Below are 20,089 nucleotides of genomic sequence, written 5' to 3'. Positions count from 1 at the left end.
GAGGGAGAAATGGGTTTAGGGGACATAGATATGAGCATACAGAGTAGGCTTGTTAAAGGAATATCAGAGGAGAAAAAATGCGGCTGAAAGAAAAGTTAACAGTCAAAAAAAGAAGCAGAAGAGAGAAAGAGCATAAAAAGGAGAAGTGAAATGTCAGGAGGATGGTGCTATGTGCAACTGTGGAGCCGGCAGCAGGATAAGTGATCCCAGTGGTAGATGAAAGGTCAGATACACACTGACAGTGAGACCACTGCTTAACCCTGCGCTCTGACCACACACGCACACACACTGACTGACACTGGCACATATACACAAATGCACACTTCTAGACACACACAGCTGATGTGAGGCAGACAGACTGAGAGCAGGATGGCTGTCAAAACATCAGCATCTGCTCCGCATCACACACAATGCTCAGAGCGAACACAGAGACATACATCTAGCAAACAGCGTCCGAGCAGCCCTTAGAGACATCCAGGCTGATATTTGATAAACTTGTGCTACCCCAGCTGGAGCTGAGCAAAAACACACACACACACGCACAGACACACACACACGCACAAACACAGCACCGCAACAGCCAATTTCACCCAGTTTTTTCTGTGATGTGTTGAAACATAAGGCTAAAGAGATATAAGGGAATTTGCATTTGGTATTTCATTATATTGAAATGTTATTGTGAATGTTTATGTACTTATATAATATACTATATTGTATAATATAATATTGTATTATATAATATTGTGTTATATTATATTGTATTTTATATATACAGTGCGTGCGTGCGTGTGCGTGTGTGTTCGTGTGTGTGTGTAAGGCTAATTGATTGTCCTCATCAGCCCTGCTGTTTAGACTGCAGTAACTGTCAGCAGGGGCCAACTGCTACTCTAACAAGCCTTACAAAAACACAAATGTGTACACTCACACACTTTCATACAGTACTCTCTCACAAGCATACACACTCACATTATCACAGTAGCCCTTCACATAAAAATAAATGCAGTCACACTTAAGTCCACCTGTAGAGCAGCTCAATAAATCTATAAAATGCGTGGGGGGTGATTGCGTCTATGATGGTTTTCTTGATAATTAGCAGTTTGAATGACAGATGTTTGAACTATCCAAAGAATTCCCTGGCAGTTCTTGGTACGAACAGAAATGCACCCTCTATTGGTTTAACTAACAAACTCATCTGATTATTCACATTCCTAAAGGTAGTAACAGAAAAAAAAGAAAAAAGAATGCACACGCAATGCAACACTCTGCAACAAGCCCCACATATTGTACAGCCACACACACACACACACACACACACACACACACACACACACACACACACACACACACACACACACACACACACACACACACACACACACACACACACACAGGAAATTGCTAATGAAGTGTGGGTAAATACACTCCATCACAGTGTTGGAGGTTACACAGGGACAAGCCCCTCTCATCCCTCATCCTCTGCTGCTCTCTATCCTTCCCCTCCTTTAAACCCGCCTCACAATCTGTTGTTACAACTTGAGCCGGCTTCCTACACACACCTGCTCTCCCCTCTCTTCTTCCTGCACTTTCCTGTCTTATCAATCCCTTCCTTGTCCCACCTCTTCGCTTTTTCCTCTAAGTCTTCCTGTCCTCCTCCCTGTCCCTTTTTTTTGTTTCATGTCAACTTCTCTCATCAATTGTTTGTAGTCATTTGTTCTCCACCTTCCCATTTAGCCAGAGTGAGCTTTCTGTCAGACGCTGTCCTTTGACGCCTCCTTCACATTTCCCTTAGTGCAACACTGTCGCTGTGTATGAGCGCATGTGTGCCTGTAAGGCCGTGCAAGCAACAAATTAATGAGTGTGTATATTAGGACTGGGCAATATATCAATATCAAATTGATGTTGTGATATGAGACTAGATATGGTCTTAGATGTACAATTTTGTTAACGTTTTTTTTTTTTAAGATTAAACACGTACAGTAAAGTGATATAATTTTCTTAACTTACCAGACATTTTTCTAGCAGATCTAATATTTGCCTCTTGCCTCAACATTAGACTTTACTTTATAACATTATTCGTTATATCCCAATAATAACTGATATTATATCTTGACTGTGCAAATATATGATAAATGTATAGTAAATACTACATTGTCAATATAAGTATTCATTGGATGAAGTTAGCTTTTCTCCATATTGCTCAGTGTGCGTTTATATCTCTGTGACTGAGAGAAAATGTGTATATGTGCTTATTTGTCGTATACTATTATTGCGAATGTATTTTATTTTGCATATGTCACCATTTGTAAAAGTTGGTTAAAACCATATAACATGTTATATCATCATACCTCAGACTACAGTATGAGGCATGCTGTAATCTGCATTGATAATGCATTTCCTCCCCATCTCTTTACCTTAAGAGCTCAATGCTATACGCAGATATACTACTCATTACCTTTTATGTGCCTCGGGCTCTCTTTGCCTTTCCTATCGTCTACCCCTCTTTCCTTATATGTGAATGTGCTACTGCTTTTCAGTTTAACTGACACCATGAATATGTATACATTGACTTATAAGCAGCCATGTATCTGCTTGTGTGTGGGCCACCCCTCTATTTGTGTTAAGGCTGCTCAAGCCGTTCAACCACAACGTCTCCACTGACCTGTCCTCAGTGCTGACTCAGCAAGTGTTGGTCCCCTCTGCATTATTCAGCAAGCTTAGCCAAGGCGTTAAACAGGAGCACATCACATCAGAGGACCGGAGCATGCTAAGTGGACTGGCACCAGAAAGGGGGAATGTAGATATGTTAGCATAGTGCGATACACAGATTAGCTTGTAGAAACAAGCCTAAAACCGTGTCCCATTTCCATTCACAAATGACTTTGATTTGAGAATGTAGTGTGAAGTTAGTATACATACTAAATGTTATTGATGTTTGAGTGTAAATGCTTTGATACCCACTAGTGTCCCATAATGCAATACACAATAAATGAATCGTCACAGTCAAGAAACATTGATTACATATGATCCAAGTCCATTATAGAATATAGAAGAACTGTTGTGCTTTGAACAGAATTGCAGTAATGTAAATTAATGTGTGGCTAACATGTTCGAGTCCATGGCATGGTCTTTTAATTGCAGTTTAAAAAAGTGTGAAAATGGTTTATGTGTGTGCATGAAGAAAAAGGCATGTCGTTGTTGAAGTGGAGAAAAAATAACATTTGAATGCTTTTTGTTTCCTAAACAGAGGATTGTTACAAAGTTAGACTTTCATCAATTCTACATGTTATATGCTGGGGTTAATATTCAATGTTATCAATGTGGTATAAAGGTTAAGGAATGACTTGTGGATATTATATTTTCAATTTTTCCAACACAGATTTTCCACTCTAGTTGGCAGAGAGTTGTTCATCCCTCTTCTTTATACCAATTAGGGTGATTTGTCCCCATCAACAAGTGTTGAGTCATATAGGCCTTATAGGCGCGTTCACACCAAGTACTTTTCCCACAGTAGTTCATGAGAACTTTAGTTCATGAGAGTTCTTTTAGTTCTGATGAACTAAAGCAGATCGCGTTCACACCAAAATGAGTTCCTGGGGGTGGATTAGGCAAATGAGCCGCTGACGTCACTTCTTCTTCTTCTGCTTTGGTTTTCCTGGCAGGCCGCAAACAACTTCACGGCGAGTACAGTAGGTGGCGGTATGCACCTTAAAGTTGCAATCCGCCAAAAAACCGAGAGAAGAAGAAAAAAAACTTCCGCTTCCGCTGTATGCTTCTGTTTACCTTCCGACCTCAGTCAGACACGCTATGGAGTTGACTGAAGTTGTGGTTTTGGTGCTGAGTTATTTAAGCCAATAACTCAGCCACAAATACAGATCGCGGTTAAGAAGCCTTAACAAAAGGACTGGACGGCGACAAGCACACGCTATGGACATGTTTCGTCGTAGGACAGCTGAGGATGATGACCGTTATCACGCCCAAAGAACAGCAGTGGTACGTTCAGTAAATCACATTAATACTATCTAATGTAGGATTTATGGAGTTATGTAGGGCTAATTTGTGTCTTTGTATGTGTTCCAGATATGCGGTGCTTGATGAAGCGAAACGACTGCAACATGGACAATATCAAAATCCAGGTGGCAGCATGTTGCGTATTGCATAACCTGTGTGAGCGTCGTGGTGATGAGTACAGGGAGGAATGGACTGCCTTACCGGCGACCCAGCTTGATGACAACCATTCATATTTTTTTGTTTATTACAAATTAAAGTAAAATATACACAAGTGTCTTAATTAAATGATTGTAGAATAAGGATTTTGGACGTTTGCCCTGCAGCCATGAATTGCATTAAAAGCAGCAAGAAACTTTGAATTGATTTCATTTTATACACATTTATATCTGAGTAGGCAATATCAATATAATCAATTACTGTAGTACATGTCATTCATTTATTTGTGATATAAAGTCTATGCCTAGGTGGTGCATATTCTGGAAAATCAATTGAGAAACAAAAAGAACAAAATCTCAAATTGTTTAAATGACTTCTGATTTGTCTGACCATAGGAAAGAGTTAGATAAGAAATAATACCACTAACATGTCTGTAGTATTGCACAGTAAATAGGCTCAGCAGTTAACACCTTTATTATATATCCTCCTATGTTCCCTTACTATAATTAATTAAAATATTGAACTCACAACACTGTTAATTACAAACTTAACCATTTATCTTTCTATAAATAGTGTTTGTGTTGATGGACGCCATTTTGAAATACAATTGAATGATCTTTTTCAAAGACACATATATGGGGTGGGACACAATAAATAAAGCTTCGCCAGTTTCATGGTGTCATGATGGTATCAGAATAATCACTTACATGTGATGTATAGGATGCTACACAGGTCACCATAAAGATAAAGTGTCAGGAGAAATAAGCAAGATACATTTTCTGTTTAATCGCAATGTAGGTTCTCTTTTATTTATCAGCAGCAGATCAATAAGTGTCAGTAGTATCAAAACAATATAATAACAGTGGCAATATATATATATATATATATAATAACAATAGATAGGCTCAGCAGCAGACACACCTTAGTGCAAAGTGAAGTGTCAGTATTAATAACAGTGGCATATATATATATATAATCACAATAATACAAAATTAACTCTCCCAGGTGTAGGCAATTTGGGGTGAAGTGTCTTGCCCAGGGACACAACGACATCCTGACTGCAGTGGGGTTTGAACCTGTGCTCCCCTGATCCGAACACGAACGCACCAGACCACTGCACTACACGCCTCCCAACAAGTCATTGTACAGTTTATCAACGACGACAAGTCTTTCTTAATTTTTGTATTGAAGGCCTGTTGGATTTAATCAGCTCGCTTAGCACTGCCAGAAGCCCAGCCTGAAAGGTATTTTGTTCCACCTCGATTCCTGGGCCTTGTGTGAATGCAGCAGCCGTTCGTCGTGCATCTCCTTGGCACGCAGGTCCTCATTCTCCTTGCTGACCATGGCACGGCGGTCCATCGCCATGATGGTGTCAAGGAAGCTGTCATCGCGTGCCCACTTTCCTAAGGTGAAATATGCAAGATACAAGATCAGTTTAATCGCAACAACGACACAACATTGTCCAAATACCAGAAGGGGAGCAGCCCATAACAGAGAGCCCCCCACGTCAGAGTCATCACTGTGGGCGATCTCCACCTTTGATTTGACTATTAACATTTTAAATGGTGAAGGCACTAGCAATTGGGGGATGGAGGGCTCTCAGGACATGATAGGGAGGCGTGTGGCGCAGTGGATAAGTGCATTGGTGTTCGGATCAGGGGAGCACAGGTTCAAACCCCACTGCAGTCAGCATGTCGTTGTGTCCCCGAGACACTTCACCCCAAAGTGCTCCTGTGGGGATTGCCCACAGTATTGAGTAGGTAAGCTTTGGATAAAAGCGTCTAACAAGTGACATGTAATGATTCAAAAAGCTTTTGGCGGCCATATTGAATAACAAACCAATGTGGTTTACTTGTTATCCACAGTTTAGCTGCTAAATGTTACCTTTACAAAGCTACGCTGAAAACACAGCAAAGTTCATATAACGGTATTAGGTTAGTTGAACCTAATATTTTTATAGTTAAACTCAACACTTTTCTTTGTGCTCCACATATCTAAATGTATAAAGTGTGTTTTCACCTCCGTTCCCTCCTGTTTGCTGCAGTATGGCAGCAGCGGTCAGGATGGGATCCTCTGTGATCAGATAGTGGTCCTGATGGTGTCCGCTGACCGGGCGCAGGGTGTGGAGCTGCCTACTCTCAGCGGGGGGGAACTGAACGTGGAAACTGTGTTTCTCTGAGGGATCCTCCATGTAGTCTGAGAAGCCTTCTAAGGAAACAAGGTCAAACTATTTAGGATAATACTATGAGAAGGAACAATGTTTAGGCAGTAAATAGAATTTAAATTACATTTCTACTTAAATGTGCAAAAATATTAGAACATCAGTCTTTGTGGCATGCAGGTAATCAACTGTTTAAGCTTTTACCATTAACATGTAGAATGAATGTTGCAAATTACTTGAAATTATAGCAACTACAATCTATTGTTTACCTCTATGCATTCAGTGTAGCCACAGAGGTAGCATTATGTCCAGCTAGCATGCTAATTGCTAACGTTATATTATCGTTTTATCCCGGAGGGGAAAACTAGTTTCTAATCCTGAGAGAAACACCTCGCCTGAAACACACGATTAGTGCCATGAGTTAGTGAAGCAAATTACAGAACATTGCACACTTATTCACAAGTCAAAACGTGTTCATAGCGGGCATGGATGAGAATAGCTAGCTAGCTAGATGTTATTAGCCAGCTTGGACCTAACGTTAGCAAGTTCTAGCATGGCTAGCTCGATCTACTGAGCAAATAAAAGTACATCTAAGACCAGTATTGTGCAGATTAAAACAGTGCAGTGCATGTATTTTATTTTACCTTGGTAGTCGTCCCGACATGACTTTGCCAGGTCTGCTAACTTTGCAGAGCCACAGAAACTGCATTCAGTAGAAGCTTCTGAATGTGGCGCTTCGCGTCCTCCGAGTAAATCGCCAGAAGCGCAGACACATCCTCATCACTCCACCGCTCCAATTGATTTATTTAGTGTTGCTATAATACCTGCTTTCACAAAAGGAATCTCTTCGGGTGTGCTGCGAAGCGAGGAAATACAATGGCCGCTTACAACAAAAAATTCAGAGTCAAACGGGCGTGGTTTGCATTCCGCACAGCCAATCAGACGTAGGAACTACTTTCTCCCACGACAGTTCCTGCTCTCTAGCAGGGCCTGAAAAGCGGGTCTGAAGAACTAAGTTGAGCTACTTTAGTTCCTGGGGCTTTTTGGTGTGAACGCAAATATATCGTAGTTCTGATGAACTATTGTGGGAAAAGTACACCAAAGTACTCCAGTGTAGGTGCGTTCACACCGGAGTACTTTGGTGTACTTCTGAGAGGCACTCGTGGAAGCTAAGTGGATGCTAATGCTAATCAAAGGCCCAACAGGACCATTGAAACTCGATGGTAATGATGTAAAAGCAAAAAATCTCCACCGCCAAAGAAAATGTAAAATGCATTGGGAGTCACAGCTTCCTATATAATTCTCTTCTTTGAAATAGACAACAAGAGCAAGTAGTGCTGCATTTTCGCATTCCAGACACATAATGCACACAAAGCAGTTATAACCTTCTCTTATTCATGATTGCAACTTAGACATGCCCTTTGTTTGCCTAAGCTGTGTTTGATGTGTTGAGGTTTTGAGGCCTTTCAATGTTGTTTTCACAGCACAACCTGTGGCATTTTCTCTGTGTCTTTCCACTGCTCCCTTTTGTATGTATCGGCTCAGTTTGTACATGAACTTTCTCTTCCTGTTTCCCTTTCATTTCTTTCTTCTCTCTTCTCTGTTCTTCCTTACTTTACTAAATATATCCTCCATTTCTCTCATCCATTGCACCCTCCTTCATCTACTGTATGCTTGAGCTCTTGGTTCTCACCTTCATTTTTGCTTTCTCTGTATTTTTGTCAACGTGTTTTTTCTTCTCTGTTTACACTGAGTTGTGTGTAGTCAAGAGGAAGGTAAGCCCAGTGAACAGTGTTTTGTCATGTCTGTGGCTGTTTGTCTAACCTTCTGTGTCTGTGTCACAGAACATGCCTTTGTGTAGCTTCAAAGGAACACACACACACACACTCACAATTTTCTAAGTCCTTTAAAAGAGGTTTGCTCATCCAAAAACCCACAGAGCACACACACACACACGCTCTCATGCACACTGTCACATACTAATGCTTTTACAATTCATTTTTTGTTTTATATACTTTTGGGTGTTTTTTTATGCAAAGTTACACAGGTTTGCATGAAGTTTTCTGAAGAGGATTTCAGTCCGAGTGTGACTTGTCAAAATGTCAATATTGTGTCAATATCTAAACCTTCTTGTCACTTGAGTCAACTAAAATCTTGAACATTCTACATCATAAGGTTGCCTGGCAACCAAGATTTATTTTAATTAGATGCTTTAAAGGAAACCTCATTATACAAATAGACAAGTAAGATAATTGGAAGTGGATAGAAAAAGTGATAAACAAATATAATTTCAAGTTTTCAAAGAGAGTCTGGCTGTCATTATGTCTCTCCCTTTCATGGGTCCATTTGTGCTGTACGAATTTAGCAGAGTAATTAAACAATAAATAACTAGTGTTTGTGTTCATTGGTAATTTAAATCAGAGAAATAAAATCTAACAGAGTAACAGGATGAGCTCAAATCACAGATGGACTAAGATAATGACATCGACAGCCACTGTAGAAGATGCCGATAATAGAGACTCTTTTTTTTGGTCAAAACATCACCAAAGTTTTAATCAAAAGTTTTTCCTATCAAGCAAAATTAACCTTTTAGTTTGAACTCTGTTTTTAAACAACCATCCTTTTGCGTCCAACTGAAGGCACATGATGCATGTGCTGAGTTCTTGTCTATAATTATATATACAGGCCTGCTGTTCTCTATAATTCATGGGTATGTAAGCTCCAGCTGCCTCTCTACATGTATGTAACACTCCGATGAATGCCTATGTGGCCTGCCTAATGCACTGGACACTCCTTCACACACTTGTTCTTAAAACATGTATTCGGCTTCCTGATCATCACTTCAGTTAGTCAGACTGGAGAGTGACTGAAAAGTCCCGCCTGTCTATCCCTTCAATATTCTACATTCCCCTCCATGCATTAGCTACACTTCATAATCCCAATTCCCCACACTTTTACGCTGACTGCGAAAAACATGCTCTCGTGCATAAAATAGAGTGATGGAAGTTAATTGGTTGCAGCAAAGGTGGGGCTGCAGCAAAATGGTAATCTGAAAGAAAAGAGTAAGATATCAGAAGGGGAAGACGGACGCAGTTGTGGCTATTTCTGCAACATTTACTCCAATTAAATCCATTCTTACACATTTCATTGATTAGTGGTTAAATCCCAGTTACATTGAGACATCACAAAAGGAGAGGTTTTAAAACATTTGTATGCCATAAGTCAGAGACAGGTATATAATATATATCTTGGTTTTTACCCTTTACTCTCATTGCATGACTCCATCCCCCAATGGCCATTTATTCAATCTGCTGTTTTTTTCTTGCTGTAGCAAAAGATAATTTCAAAAAAGACAAGGAACACCCCTTTTATTAAATAAAGCGCTGTAAATATTACCATTTTGCTTTTATCTTTTCATCCAATGAATAATCGATCAATCAAATGAATAATCTTTTACCAAATAGTTGTTAGTTGAAGCCCTTGAAGTGGCGCACTTGTATCTTTTGATTATTCTCAATGAATGAATATTTAGCGCTGCAGAGAGTAAGTTAAACCTTAGGGTGTGTCTTGTGTCTTGGTCCCTGAGCTGTGAAATATTAAAACATGTGAGAATGTAAATCAGGGGTCAATTTGATGTTAACCAAAAAAAAATTGAGCTTAAGTGTTTTTGTCATGGTCAAAAAGAGAGGGAAGCAGAGGTAGAGAAGATGGTGCAGGATGGAGGGATCAGAGGACGTGAAGAGAGAGGAGCAGAAATGTGGGGAGAGAGCCGATGCTGACCAAAGCTGACACCCCTCGGCATGCAGTGTTCACCTCCAGGGTGTGTGTGTGTGTGTGTGTGTGTGTGTGTGTGTGTGTGTGTGTGTGTGTGTGTGTGTGTGTGTGTGTGTGTGTGTGTGTGTGTGTGTGTGTGTGTGTGTGTGTGTGTGTGTGTGTGTGTGTGTGTGTGTGTGTGTGTGTGTGTGTGTGTGTGTGTGTGTGTGTATTTTTCATGCCTCTATGCTTGTGTGGGTGTGACTGAGAAACAAGGGAGAATATTTAAAGCTGGTTTGTCATGAGAGAGTGGTAAAGCAGTAAAGCCAGCACAGCACAGGCTTGATAAGGATGCAGCATAGTGATGCACATCACACACTAACACACATACACAGATACACACACAAACACACACAAACACACACACAGTGTTCAGCAGCCGTTTTGTTGCTAATGGGCACTGTTTTACAATCTGTTGCCAAACACAGATGAATAAACAATTTACCAGATAACCAGGGATGGCAGCAAATGGGTCCGTTATAAAGTATATGCAATAATAACAGCAGTAGTGTTGTTGTTAGTAGTGATGATCAAGTATTAGAGAACTGTTTAAACTACTAGTCTCTTTTTTTAAGGAGGGTATTTTTGTAGATTATTGAGGTATTCCTCAAGGTTTTCTTTTTTTTTATATTGTCTTGTATCGTACTCACAAAAATTCATTATCTTCAGTATTAACTAAAACCCATTGACAGAGCCAGTTACTGACAGTAGCTACTGACCATGCTACAGCAGTGAGCAGCAGAGGTGGGGCTATGGCTTCATCGTTATCAGGAAATGATCGTATAGGGCGTACACACTGAGCCGTTTGCACCCCCAGAGCGTTCCGGTTGCAGATCTATCCACCTTGGGACCCGTTATCGTTTGCGGGGTCCGTTTCCGCGTTTCCGTTACGGCCTCGTGTAAACGAACGGCGAGAGAAAAGTAGCAGATACAACCCATTTCGTTCTCGTGTAAACACCGCCTTGTGAGTGACACGAGTAAACACAAATCATGCCGCAGTCAAACAGGCGCGAGTAATGAGGTCAATCTTTACCCCGGTAGCACTGTTAGATTAATCGGACATATACAAGAGTGTTTCCAATCTTTTATCTAACTGTCTGCCAGAATGCAAACCAGCCTATTTCCTAAAATGTCAAACAGTGACAAGGTAAGATTGCTTGCATCTAAAGTAAACTGATGTAGTTACTTCATTTCACCATTTTATAATACCTAAAAACAGGAATTCCCAATTCATCATGATTTAAAAGAAACACCTTCTTTTTAGACAGAATCTGGGAATGCCACCAACATCGAGAAGAGTAACATCGCATGTCTCTGGGGAGTTCTTCACAGCTGAGAGCGAATGTATTATGTCTGTCCTGTTAGGTAGTGTCTGGGCTTATGAGAATTCATTTTGAGAAGATGAAAGTCAAACAGGAGATGTTAGACGGCATGGTGGATGTAGGAAATGGGGCTGCCTTGTTATAGGTAAAGTCCTGTGGGAGTGTGTCTCTGAGTGAGAATGTGTCATAAGCAAACTGTCACTCAAGATGCAATAGTTTGGTTCGGCACAGAATGGAAACTTGGATTTTAAAAAGTGAAGTTTAATATTAGGAGTGTTTGCACACCTGTGGCACTTTTAATTATGAGAGAAATATGAAGAATAATATCTCTTCTACATTATCAGATCTTTTCTTCTGAGTTCTTTGGTTTCTCTTCACTGGTTGCTGGGTGATTAGAGTGTGATTGGCACTTGGATCAGAAATAGATCTCAGAGCCATGAAGAACATCACACCCTGGTACTGGAGGTGGGAGAGACAAGTTTAATTTGTGAGAATGTACCCACATACATCGTGGCAGCCGTGCATCTATACAAATACACATTACTTTTTCCTTGCAACTTTAAACACACAAGACTCACACATCACACAGTCACACAGCATCATTGTCACGGTTATTTAAGTGTCAGATCAGGAGTCTGAAGGCATAATTGCCAGTGTGAGACATTGCGTGTGTGTGTGTTAAAATCTAGGCATGTGACTCAGACTGTGAGTGATATTATTATCGTCACATCTGACATAATTTCCTAAGAGACTGCAGAACTTTCTGTTCAGAACAGATCCGCGTTATTCGACTGGTTTAAAACAGGTTTTGTGGCTTAGATATCCTTTTGTGCTAAAATGGTATGTTACAAAGGATTAAAAAAGATCCATGAATCGATCAGGGAAAATAAGGATCAAACATAGAGAATGAAATAAGTTGCAGCAGTACATTCATAAACAGTGGTATTGCGTTTTTCCAAAGATTTCTGACTATTCGTGCAGATGTGCCATCCTACTACTTTTTTTTTATCCAAACAAATACAATTATAATTGCATTTATTTGAAAAAAAACTAAGAAATACATTGTAAAACACCAATGAGCCATTCAAAAATGCATCAAATTAGCTTGAGCTAGATTTTGTAAGACTTGTTTTTATCAATTTCACATTGAAAGCACCAGATGCTGAGACCTCACACATCAGAGCAGCTGGGATAGTTACTATTTGGAAAAACAATAGCAATTTCATTTAATGTTAATAACGTATTGTGTGTAACTGACAACATGAAGGGTTTTAAATAGAGATAAAAAAGAGAGAAGAAGTGATGGGTATATAAAAAGAGACATATTTAATTAGATTTGGTTCCATATTTCGAAATGATTTACTGGAAGAACATGTCTTCCCAGAACAGTAATAACACCGTCTCATGAACTCAAATATGTTATTCTCCCTGTTCCCACACTGCATTGATATAGTTTGGACAGTATCACTTTCTTTATTTTGTATTGGTTCCTGTGCTCCAGAAAATTGGATCTGAATAAAGCCTGGCATAGGTTGAAGTGCTGACATGGTGTTCACATATCATAAACAAGTATAGCATTCTTAGCCTTTTCTCCACTCACTGCCTTTTAGGGACATTTAAAACATAAATGTAAAAAATCTGAATGTTTTTTATTTTGAAGATTTTCTTCAGTGAGTAATTGTCTTAAGTCTATAATCCACTGAAAATAGCTTCCCATAGTGAAGCACTGTCAGGCATGTACTGCTGCCATCTTCGCTGCCGTCTAATTTCTGACCTTCAGCTGTGAAACACACATTTAGGTGACATGCACAGTTAGGTACATGCCACTGTTTTTCTTATTGTTATGGTTGACTCTTCTGTATGCTTAAGACAATCTGCTGTATTGTGCTTAAAATTGTGCTTAAAATTGGAACAGAAAGCTTTTGAATCTTGCCCTTTTTAACCGATACAAATTTGAAAACCTTTATACACTCAAACAATAAGTCAGTTTAGTCTCTGTTTCAGTTCAAGTCAAATATAGGGCAGTAAAGAATCAAACAGAAAAAACGTAATGTGTCACTTTCCAAACTGCACAGCATCTCCCACTGTGCCTCCAAAGTATGTGTTGGATTTGGAATTCTGCTCTAAACCTGATTCAATATCAGATTTTACCCAAAATAGTATCATTGCACTTGTTGGTATAATGAAAGCCGGCACAAAGCTGTTGATTTCTCTGGAATTAAATTGTAATGGAGACATATATTTTCCTCATTGAATCTTTCATTCCCAGAAATGTGCCATGGTCTATGTCAATGCACACAACCCTGTGTTAATGTTTGAACTCATGTTAATTTTGTGTTATGTTTTTTTATTTTCGAGAACATTTGTAAAAAAGTTTAAGCCCACCTGCTGTTTTTATCCAATCAGCAAACAAAGCATTTGGGGAAGATGAAACCATTAATCATTATGCCACAAAACTTCCCCAGGACAAATAAATGAAAGAGAAGTTGGATGTGTCTCTCATCCAGCAGGAAATATTACATTTTTAGTGTCAATGACAAAACGATTAAATTGGCAAGAGCTAGGCCAACATAAGCAATCAAACCAAATTAAATTTGATGAGCCGGGATGGTTGGAGTTTGGCTGTTAATCCACAGCTGGCTTCCACAAATTCACTGTAATACAGAACTCTCTTATTCCAGCTTCTCTTTCCACTGGAAATCACAATACATGCAACAAATATTAAAAGACAAATGCAAAAGAGAAATGTGTCTATTGTTCCTTTGCTGCAGGTACACTTGTCATTATAGAGGCTACAAGGGCAGAGATAGGAAACACTGAAACAAATTAATTCAAATGCAAGTGACAGCAATTAAATATTCTCTTTTGGCTGCCTCAATCCAGGGAAATCGGTACAAAAGCAGTACAATTCTAAATATCCTGCAATTTTACAAGCAAGATTAGTATGAATTAATATGACCTTTTACTCAGTAGAACAATTATCTTATTGGCTCATTCACTAACCCTCCACAGCCAGTTAAAAGACAGTAATGTAGAGAAGGGCAGCATAGTTCAAAATAAAAAGCCAAATTAATGGATGTGACATTTTAGAGGGGCAGAGATGAGTTTCTCTGTGTGTTTGTTTTTCTTACAATTTGAAGTTATCTCACTCATTTCGCACTGGCATGCTGGCACTGCTAATGTTCTCTGTTGTCCTGGAGAAGGTCAAAGGCATGTCTCATTTGATATGCATGGATTGAATTAGCCACTTCTGTTTGCCTGACATTAAAACATCTTTGCATTTCTGGGGAACACAAGGCAGAGGTTATTGATTCTTTGCAGGGAACATAACTGCTAACAACTGCTGCTTTGCTGTATTTTTTTGAGGGAGTCCCAGATATAGTATGACCTACTGTATGTGCTAGGCAATGAGCATTTACCCACAAAAGCCAACAAGAATTTGTCAACATTGAAACTAGGGGATTTGGACAGTTGTTGTAGCTGTGCTATATCAGTCACAATCGCACACTGTATAGATTCGAGATGAGATTGCAGTGGCTGCATGTGGGCTTTTATTTTTCTATAGTTGTGTGTGGAAACAATAGAGTCTGAATGTAAGAAGATGCAGTCACCTCAGACGCATGTGTGTGGGTGTCAACATGGCGTTATACACTTATATGTTACCCAAGATCTCAAATAAAGGTGCATCTCTTACACTAAACATGCTTTTAAAAGAAGTGCTATGCATATGTCTTTATATTCACATGAACAATTGTTAATTGTCAGTGGGAAACGAACTCATACAATGTTGACTTCAGATAAATTATCCACCCACTCCATATACAGAGAATTGATAATGGTTACATAAATATGTGAACACAACCTTTCCACAAATATGCAGGTACTATGCGACACTCAAGCTGTTACACACACACTCACAGCTCCACAGTGACCTTAGTGGGTGAAAGTTCCTGACACGTAAGCTGAATGAACCTTCACACACAGGCTTCTGATCATCAGAGTGGAAGGATTCCTTTACAAATAAAGCCCACACTCACTCAGAAATGCACATGCATGCATTTTGACATTCTCACACAAGCATAAATGCTCATAGTTGAAAGTACACACACTCTCTCACACACACCCATTCTTACACAGACCCCCCTCCCTCTATCTCTCTCTCCCCACAAACAAACATAAACACACACTTAGGGACAGTGTTAATTGCTGGAATGACTGATGAGACAGAATTACTGACTGAAGCAAAGAGGAAGAAGGGGAGAGACGGGATAGGACCGGTGGAGGAATTAAGGGTTTGCAGTGAAGAGGTGGAGGAAAGGGCCAAAGCTTCATCATCATCTCCCAGGGGTGCAGGCTGAAGTGGCTTGATTATGCATTCAGCTCTTTTTGCAAAAACCACACACCTCTCAGAAAATACAGCCCTGTCAGCCTACTGCGGCACACAGCCTCACCTTCAACTATAAAATGTGTTGTGTAATTCTAATTTACAGAAAGTAGGCAAAGGAAAATGTATATATTGATTATTAAATATAAAAACTGTTTATTAATTGAGTTGATTCATTATGATTTGACATCTGGTTGATTATGATGTTCATCATGACTGATGAGAAAATATTGAACTTAAAACGTGACTTTAAAAATGTTTATAGTTTATAGTAGCCAGTACAGCAATGAATCTCAAAAGCAGATGTTAGGTAGGAAGGTACAATACATGCTGTGTTTTGTGCACAGTAACAGCAAAGATACTCTGTTTCAGCACAGCAGTGCAATAAACTTGAGCATATAGGCAGACACTGTTATTTACACACACTTCTAAGCATCCTTAAACAAAGCACACCGTGTTTTATGTGCTATGTTCCTTGTATAGTACATACTGTACCTTACACACTACAGTATATTCCCTTTGTTAAAGACTATGTATTACTTGACATGATTCTTGGGCACCAGAGAATTATTCCTCAAGGTTTTAGTTAATCCTTAATTCCTATTTGAACGGTATGTTGGTCCATGACCAGATTTCCTCTCATATTTGCTGTCGATATTTATGATCATCATAGAATGAATCTGAACATACTCGTTGATACCTTGACCTTTTCACTAGTATCCCAGTCAGGGCAAATGTTCTACTTGTACACAAGAGGTATCAAAATCAAATGTGTGATAAGTTCAGACGTTACACAAAAACACGAACAAACACTCTACAACAATTGTATACAACAATACAAAATCAATGATAATTTCAAATATAACTCTCCCTTTCCTAGAATCATGAAAGAGGTGAGTTTTATTTATTTTGTCAGCTATCAAATATAACCGTGCTAGAATGGACTAGAATGGTAAAGGAATAGCTCATCCCTTTGCTCTCTCTAAAGATTGACGAAAAAAAGCCAAGAACCATTCATAAAGTTTTGAATGAACACATTATATTTTGTTTGTCTTATCAGTACATAACATAAAAATCCTACATCAAACTGATGTTTAATGAGGATCTGTTTACCTTCTGACGGAGCCAGGTTTGGCGTTTCCAGTCTCACAATTTAGCTAAAAGGAATTATGGCTGTAAGTTCATATTGAGGGGACATACCGTATCTAAGAGCTGTATCAACCTCTTATTTAAAGGGGACCTATTATGCAAAATGCACTTTTGTACGTCTTTTATACATGAATATGTGTCCCCGGTGTGTCAGGAAACTCACCAAGTGTCAGAAAACACAACCCTCTCTCTTTTCCTCCATACCCAAATCTCTAGAAACGGGGCTGCAACGGAGCTGATACAGATTTGAAATTGTTCTGACGTCAGAAACAGGGAGCTCTGCCTATATGGGCAACTCTCCACCTATCAGGGGAATGGGGGGTTGGGCCACGGCAACGGCCATTGCCGCTCGAAAGCGCTGGAGACGCTGTAGTACATATGCCAGGCCTGTAAGTGGCGCTGTAGTCGGCCACCAAAGCAGCGAAGAAGACTTCTCACAGAATCAGCCCTTGCAAAAACAGGGCTGGAAAAGAGCAAATAGAGCGAAATGAGGCATGGCTAAAATGCATGATCTGTTTGGTATTTTGAAAAAAAAACTTCACAGATATGTTTTATATAGGTATGGCCCTACAATATATTATTCAAATATAGCATGATAGGTCCACTTTAAATCTGAAAAAGGAATATAAATAGGCATGTTTGCACAACTATTTTGTTAGGTATGTCTTTGTACATCAGGCTGGAAACTCTAGAAGTGCCTGAGGAAATGTGCTGTCTGTGTTTTTGTGCTTTTGTCTCTCTTATCTATAAGTTTATTGTTGTTTTTGCACGTAGCATTCTAATTTGTGTCGGTAAACAATCTGCTTTAATTGCTTTTATTTAGAATTGGACTAACTAACTGATAAGTTGTAACCACTAACAGACAGCAATCGCCTCACCACAGACTTTTACCGCAAAGAGGAAAACATCTCAGTAACGCCGGTGAGAGGAGCCATCTACAGCCCACGCTACCCCAACGCTTACCCCCGCAATGTACTGTTGTCATGGAAACTGCTGTCCCCACCTGGGAGCCGCATACACCTGGAGTTCGACGGACACTTCGGACTGGAGGAGGCTGAGAATGGGGTCTGCAGGTAAGACACAGGATGGAGGGAGGGATGATCTCAGCAGAGATGATTAGAGCTTAGTAGCAAAACAGACAGAATGAAACACGGACAACACCTGAGTGAAGAAGAGCAAGTATTGATGAATTACAAGCTGCTGTAAAGGAGGAAAGTCAGATGAAAGTAACTAATGATCCAAAGTGTGAGTAAAGATATGATGGATTGGACTGTTTGGAAGATAACAGGAAAAGTTTATGGTGCAGAAATCTCGAGTTGAAAGGCCGTACAACAACAACAACAACAACAATAAAATATGTAAAAATGATCTGATGATGTATTCACATTAGTGCACCAACTAAGGATGTAAGGGGAACTAATATAATGAAGGTGTTGGGAATGGAATCACTATGAGAGAGATGGATAGTTGAAGTTTGCTTTCTTGGCAGGAAGAAGTTTGTCCTTGAGGTTTGAGGCTAGGAAATAGACTTTTTAATCCCCATTTGCAACTCAGCCGCCTTTGTAAGCACTTTGCTGAAGAGACAATAGGGAGCAGCAGGGCGGAGAATTTGGAAAGGGTTCGGAGTAGCCTTACCCGGTTTTTGAAATTGTGTGTGTGTGTGTGTGTGTGTGTGTGTGTGTGTGTGTGTGTGTGTGTGTGTGTGTGTGTGTGTGTGTGTGTGTGTGTGTGTGTGTGTGTGTGTGTGTGTGTGTGTGTGTGTGTGTGTGTGTGTGTGTTGCACTCACTAATTGACTGTAGCATTGATTGCTGGAAAGTTTTTCTCACAACCTTTCCTACAAAAGGATTGTTGTCCTGAAGTTTGGCAAGGTGGCTTTTAGTGATTTAAGTTAACGTTTTGATTACCGTAGTTGAAGTATTAAAGACAATACAATCAACATCAATTGTGCTTAGCATTGTCAGAATGAGCTGAACGCACACAATAACTTTGAGGGAAATTAGTTTAACAAAGTGGGTCTTATTTCATAGTTCAGATTTTTGTTTTTCTAATTGTCCACTGAATTCCTAAATGTCAGCAATCACAGTATTTTCTTTTCAAAAAGGATAAAAAGTACAAAAATAAGCCCCCTGTTTATAAGTCAATTAATTTCCCTCAATGTTAATTCCTTTATTGGTGAAGACACATTCATGTTTAACCTTTGCTTTTTGTTGCAATGTGACATTTTCATCATCCATCTTTTGCTCTTCCCTGCCACACATTCATCTTCCTCTCCATTACCATCTCTCGCTCCAGGTATGACTTTGTTGAAGTGGAGGACCAATCAGAGACCAGCACTATCATTTGGGGTCGCTGGTGTGGGCAGAAGGCACCGCCTAGTCTCAACTCCAAAACCAACATGCTCAGAGTCACCTTCAAGTCTGACGATTACTTTGTTGCAAAGCCGGGATTCAAAGTGTTCTACTCCCTGCTGGTGAGAACACTTTAACTTTAACTTACACACACACACACACACACACACACACACACACACACACACACACACACACACACACACACACACACACACACACACACACACACACACACACACACACACAGTCACACACAGTCACACAGTCACACACACACACACACAGTCACACACACACACACACACACACACAGTGATGAATCATGATTTGTTACATGGGACACAGCTTAAATGTTTTATTATTATTTTTGTCACATCGGGTTCAGCCCAAGTACCACTGCAATGCTTGAGGTAAAGTACTTCCTTCACTCTTTTACCTCCACAATAAAAATGAGGGATGGGATCATGGGAGCAGATATGTCGATGGGAGAGGAGGAAGGGGGAGAGGGAGGATATAGTTACACTGTCAGTGTAATGCCAAAATGCATTAGCCAACTGTTCTTTTCTCACACGTCCACTCGACAGTAGAGGAGAGATGCAGTGATAGGGGAAACAGGGGGGGGGTGACGATGAGAAAGTGTTCGCTTAAAGGCTGTCAAACAAACGGATAAGGAGATTAACTTTGTCATTCTGTCAGGGAGAGAAAAGAAGAAAGAGAGGGACTCTGATTCGAAGATGTTCTCCC

At 39.8% G+C, this 20,089-nt stretch overlaps 1 protein-coding gene across 2 annotated transcripts in view; it reads left to right on the top strand.

The window, feature by feature from the left end:
* The window catches only part of pdgfd (platelet derived growth factor d), a 49,790-nt gene that overhangs the window by 10,889 nt on the left and 18,812 nt on the right, over positions 1–20,089 (top strand). Inside the window, exons 2-3 of one of the 2 annotated variants that reach the window (XM_034114925.1) lie at positions 17,877–18,066; positions 19,287–19,464. In XM_034114925.1, coding sequence (XP_033970816.1) covers positions 17,877–18,066; positions 19,287–19,464 — 368 coding nt within the window. Of the gene's footprint in view, positions 1–17,855; positions 18,067–19,286; positions 19,465–20,089 lie in introns of both variants that reach the window. The other variant, XM_034114924.1, reaches the window with a different exon arrangement.

The sequence above is a fragment of the Trematomus bernacchii genome, unplaced genomic scaffold (assembly GCF_902827165.1).
Source record: "Trematomus bernacchii unplaced genomic scaffold, fTreBer1.1, whole genome shotgun sequence".
Lineage (NCBI taxonomy): Eukaryota > Metazoa > Chordata > Actinopteri > Perciformes > Nototheniidae > Trematomus > Trematomus bernacchii.
This window is presented reverse-complemented; position numbering and strand designations above follow the sequence as displayed.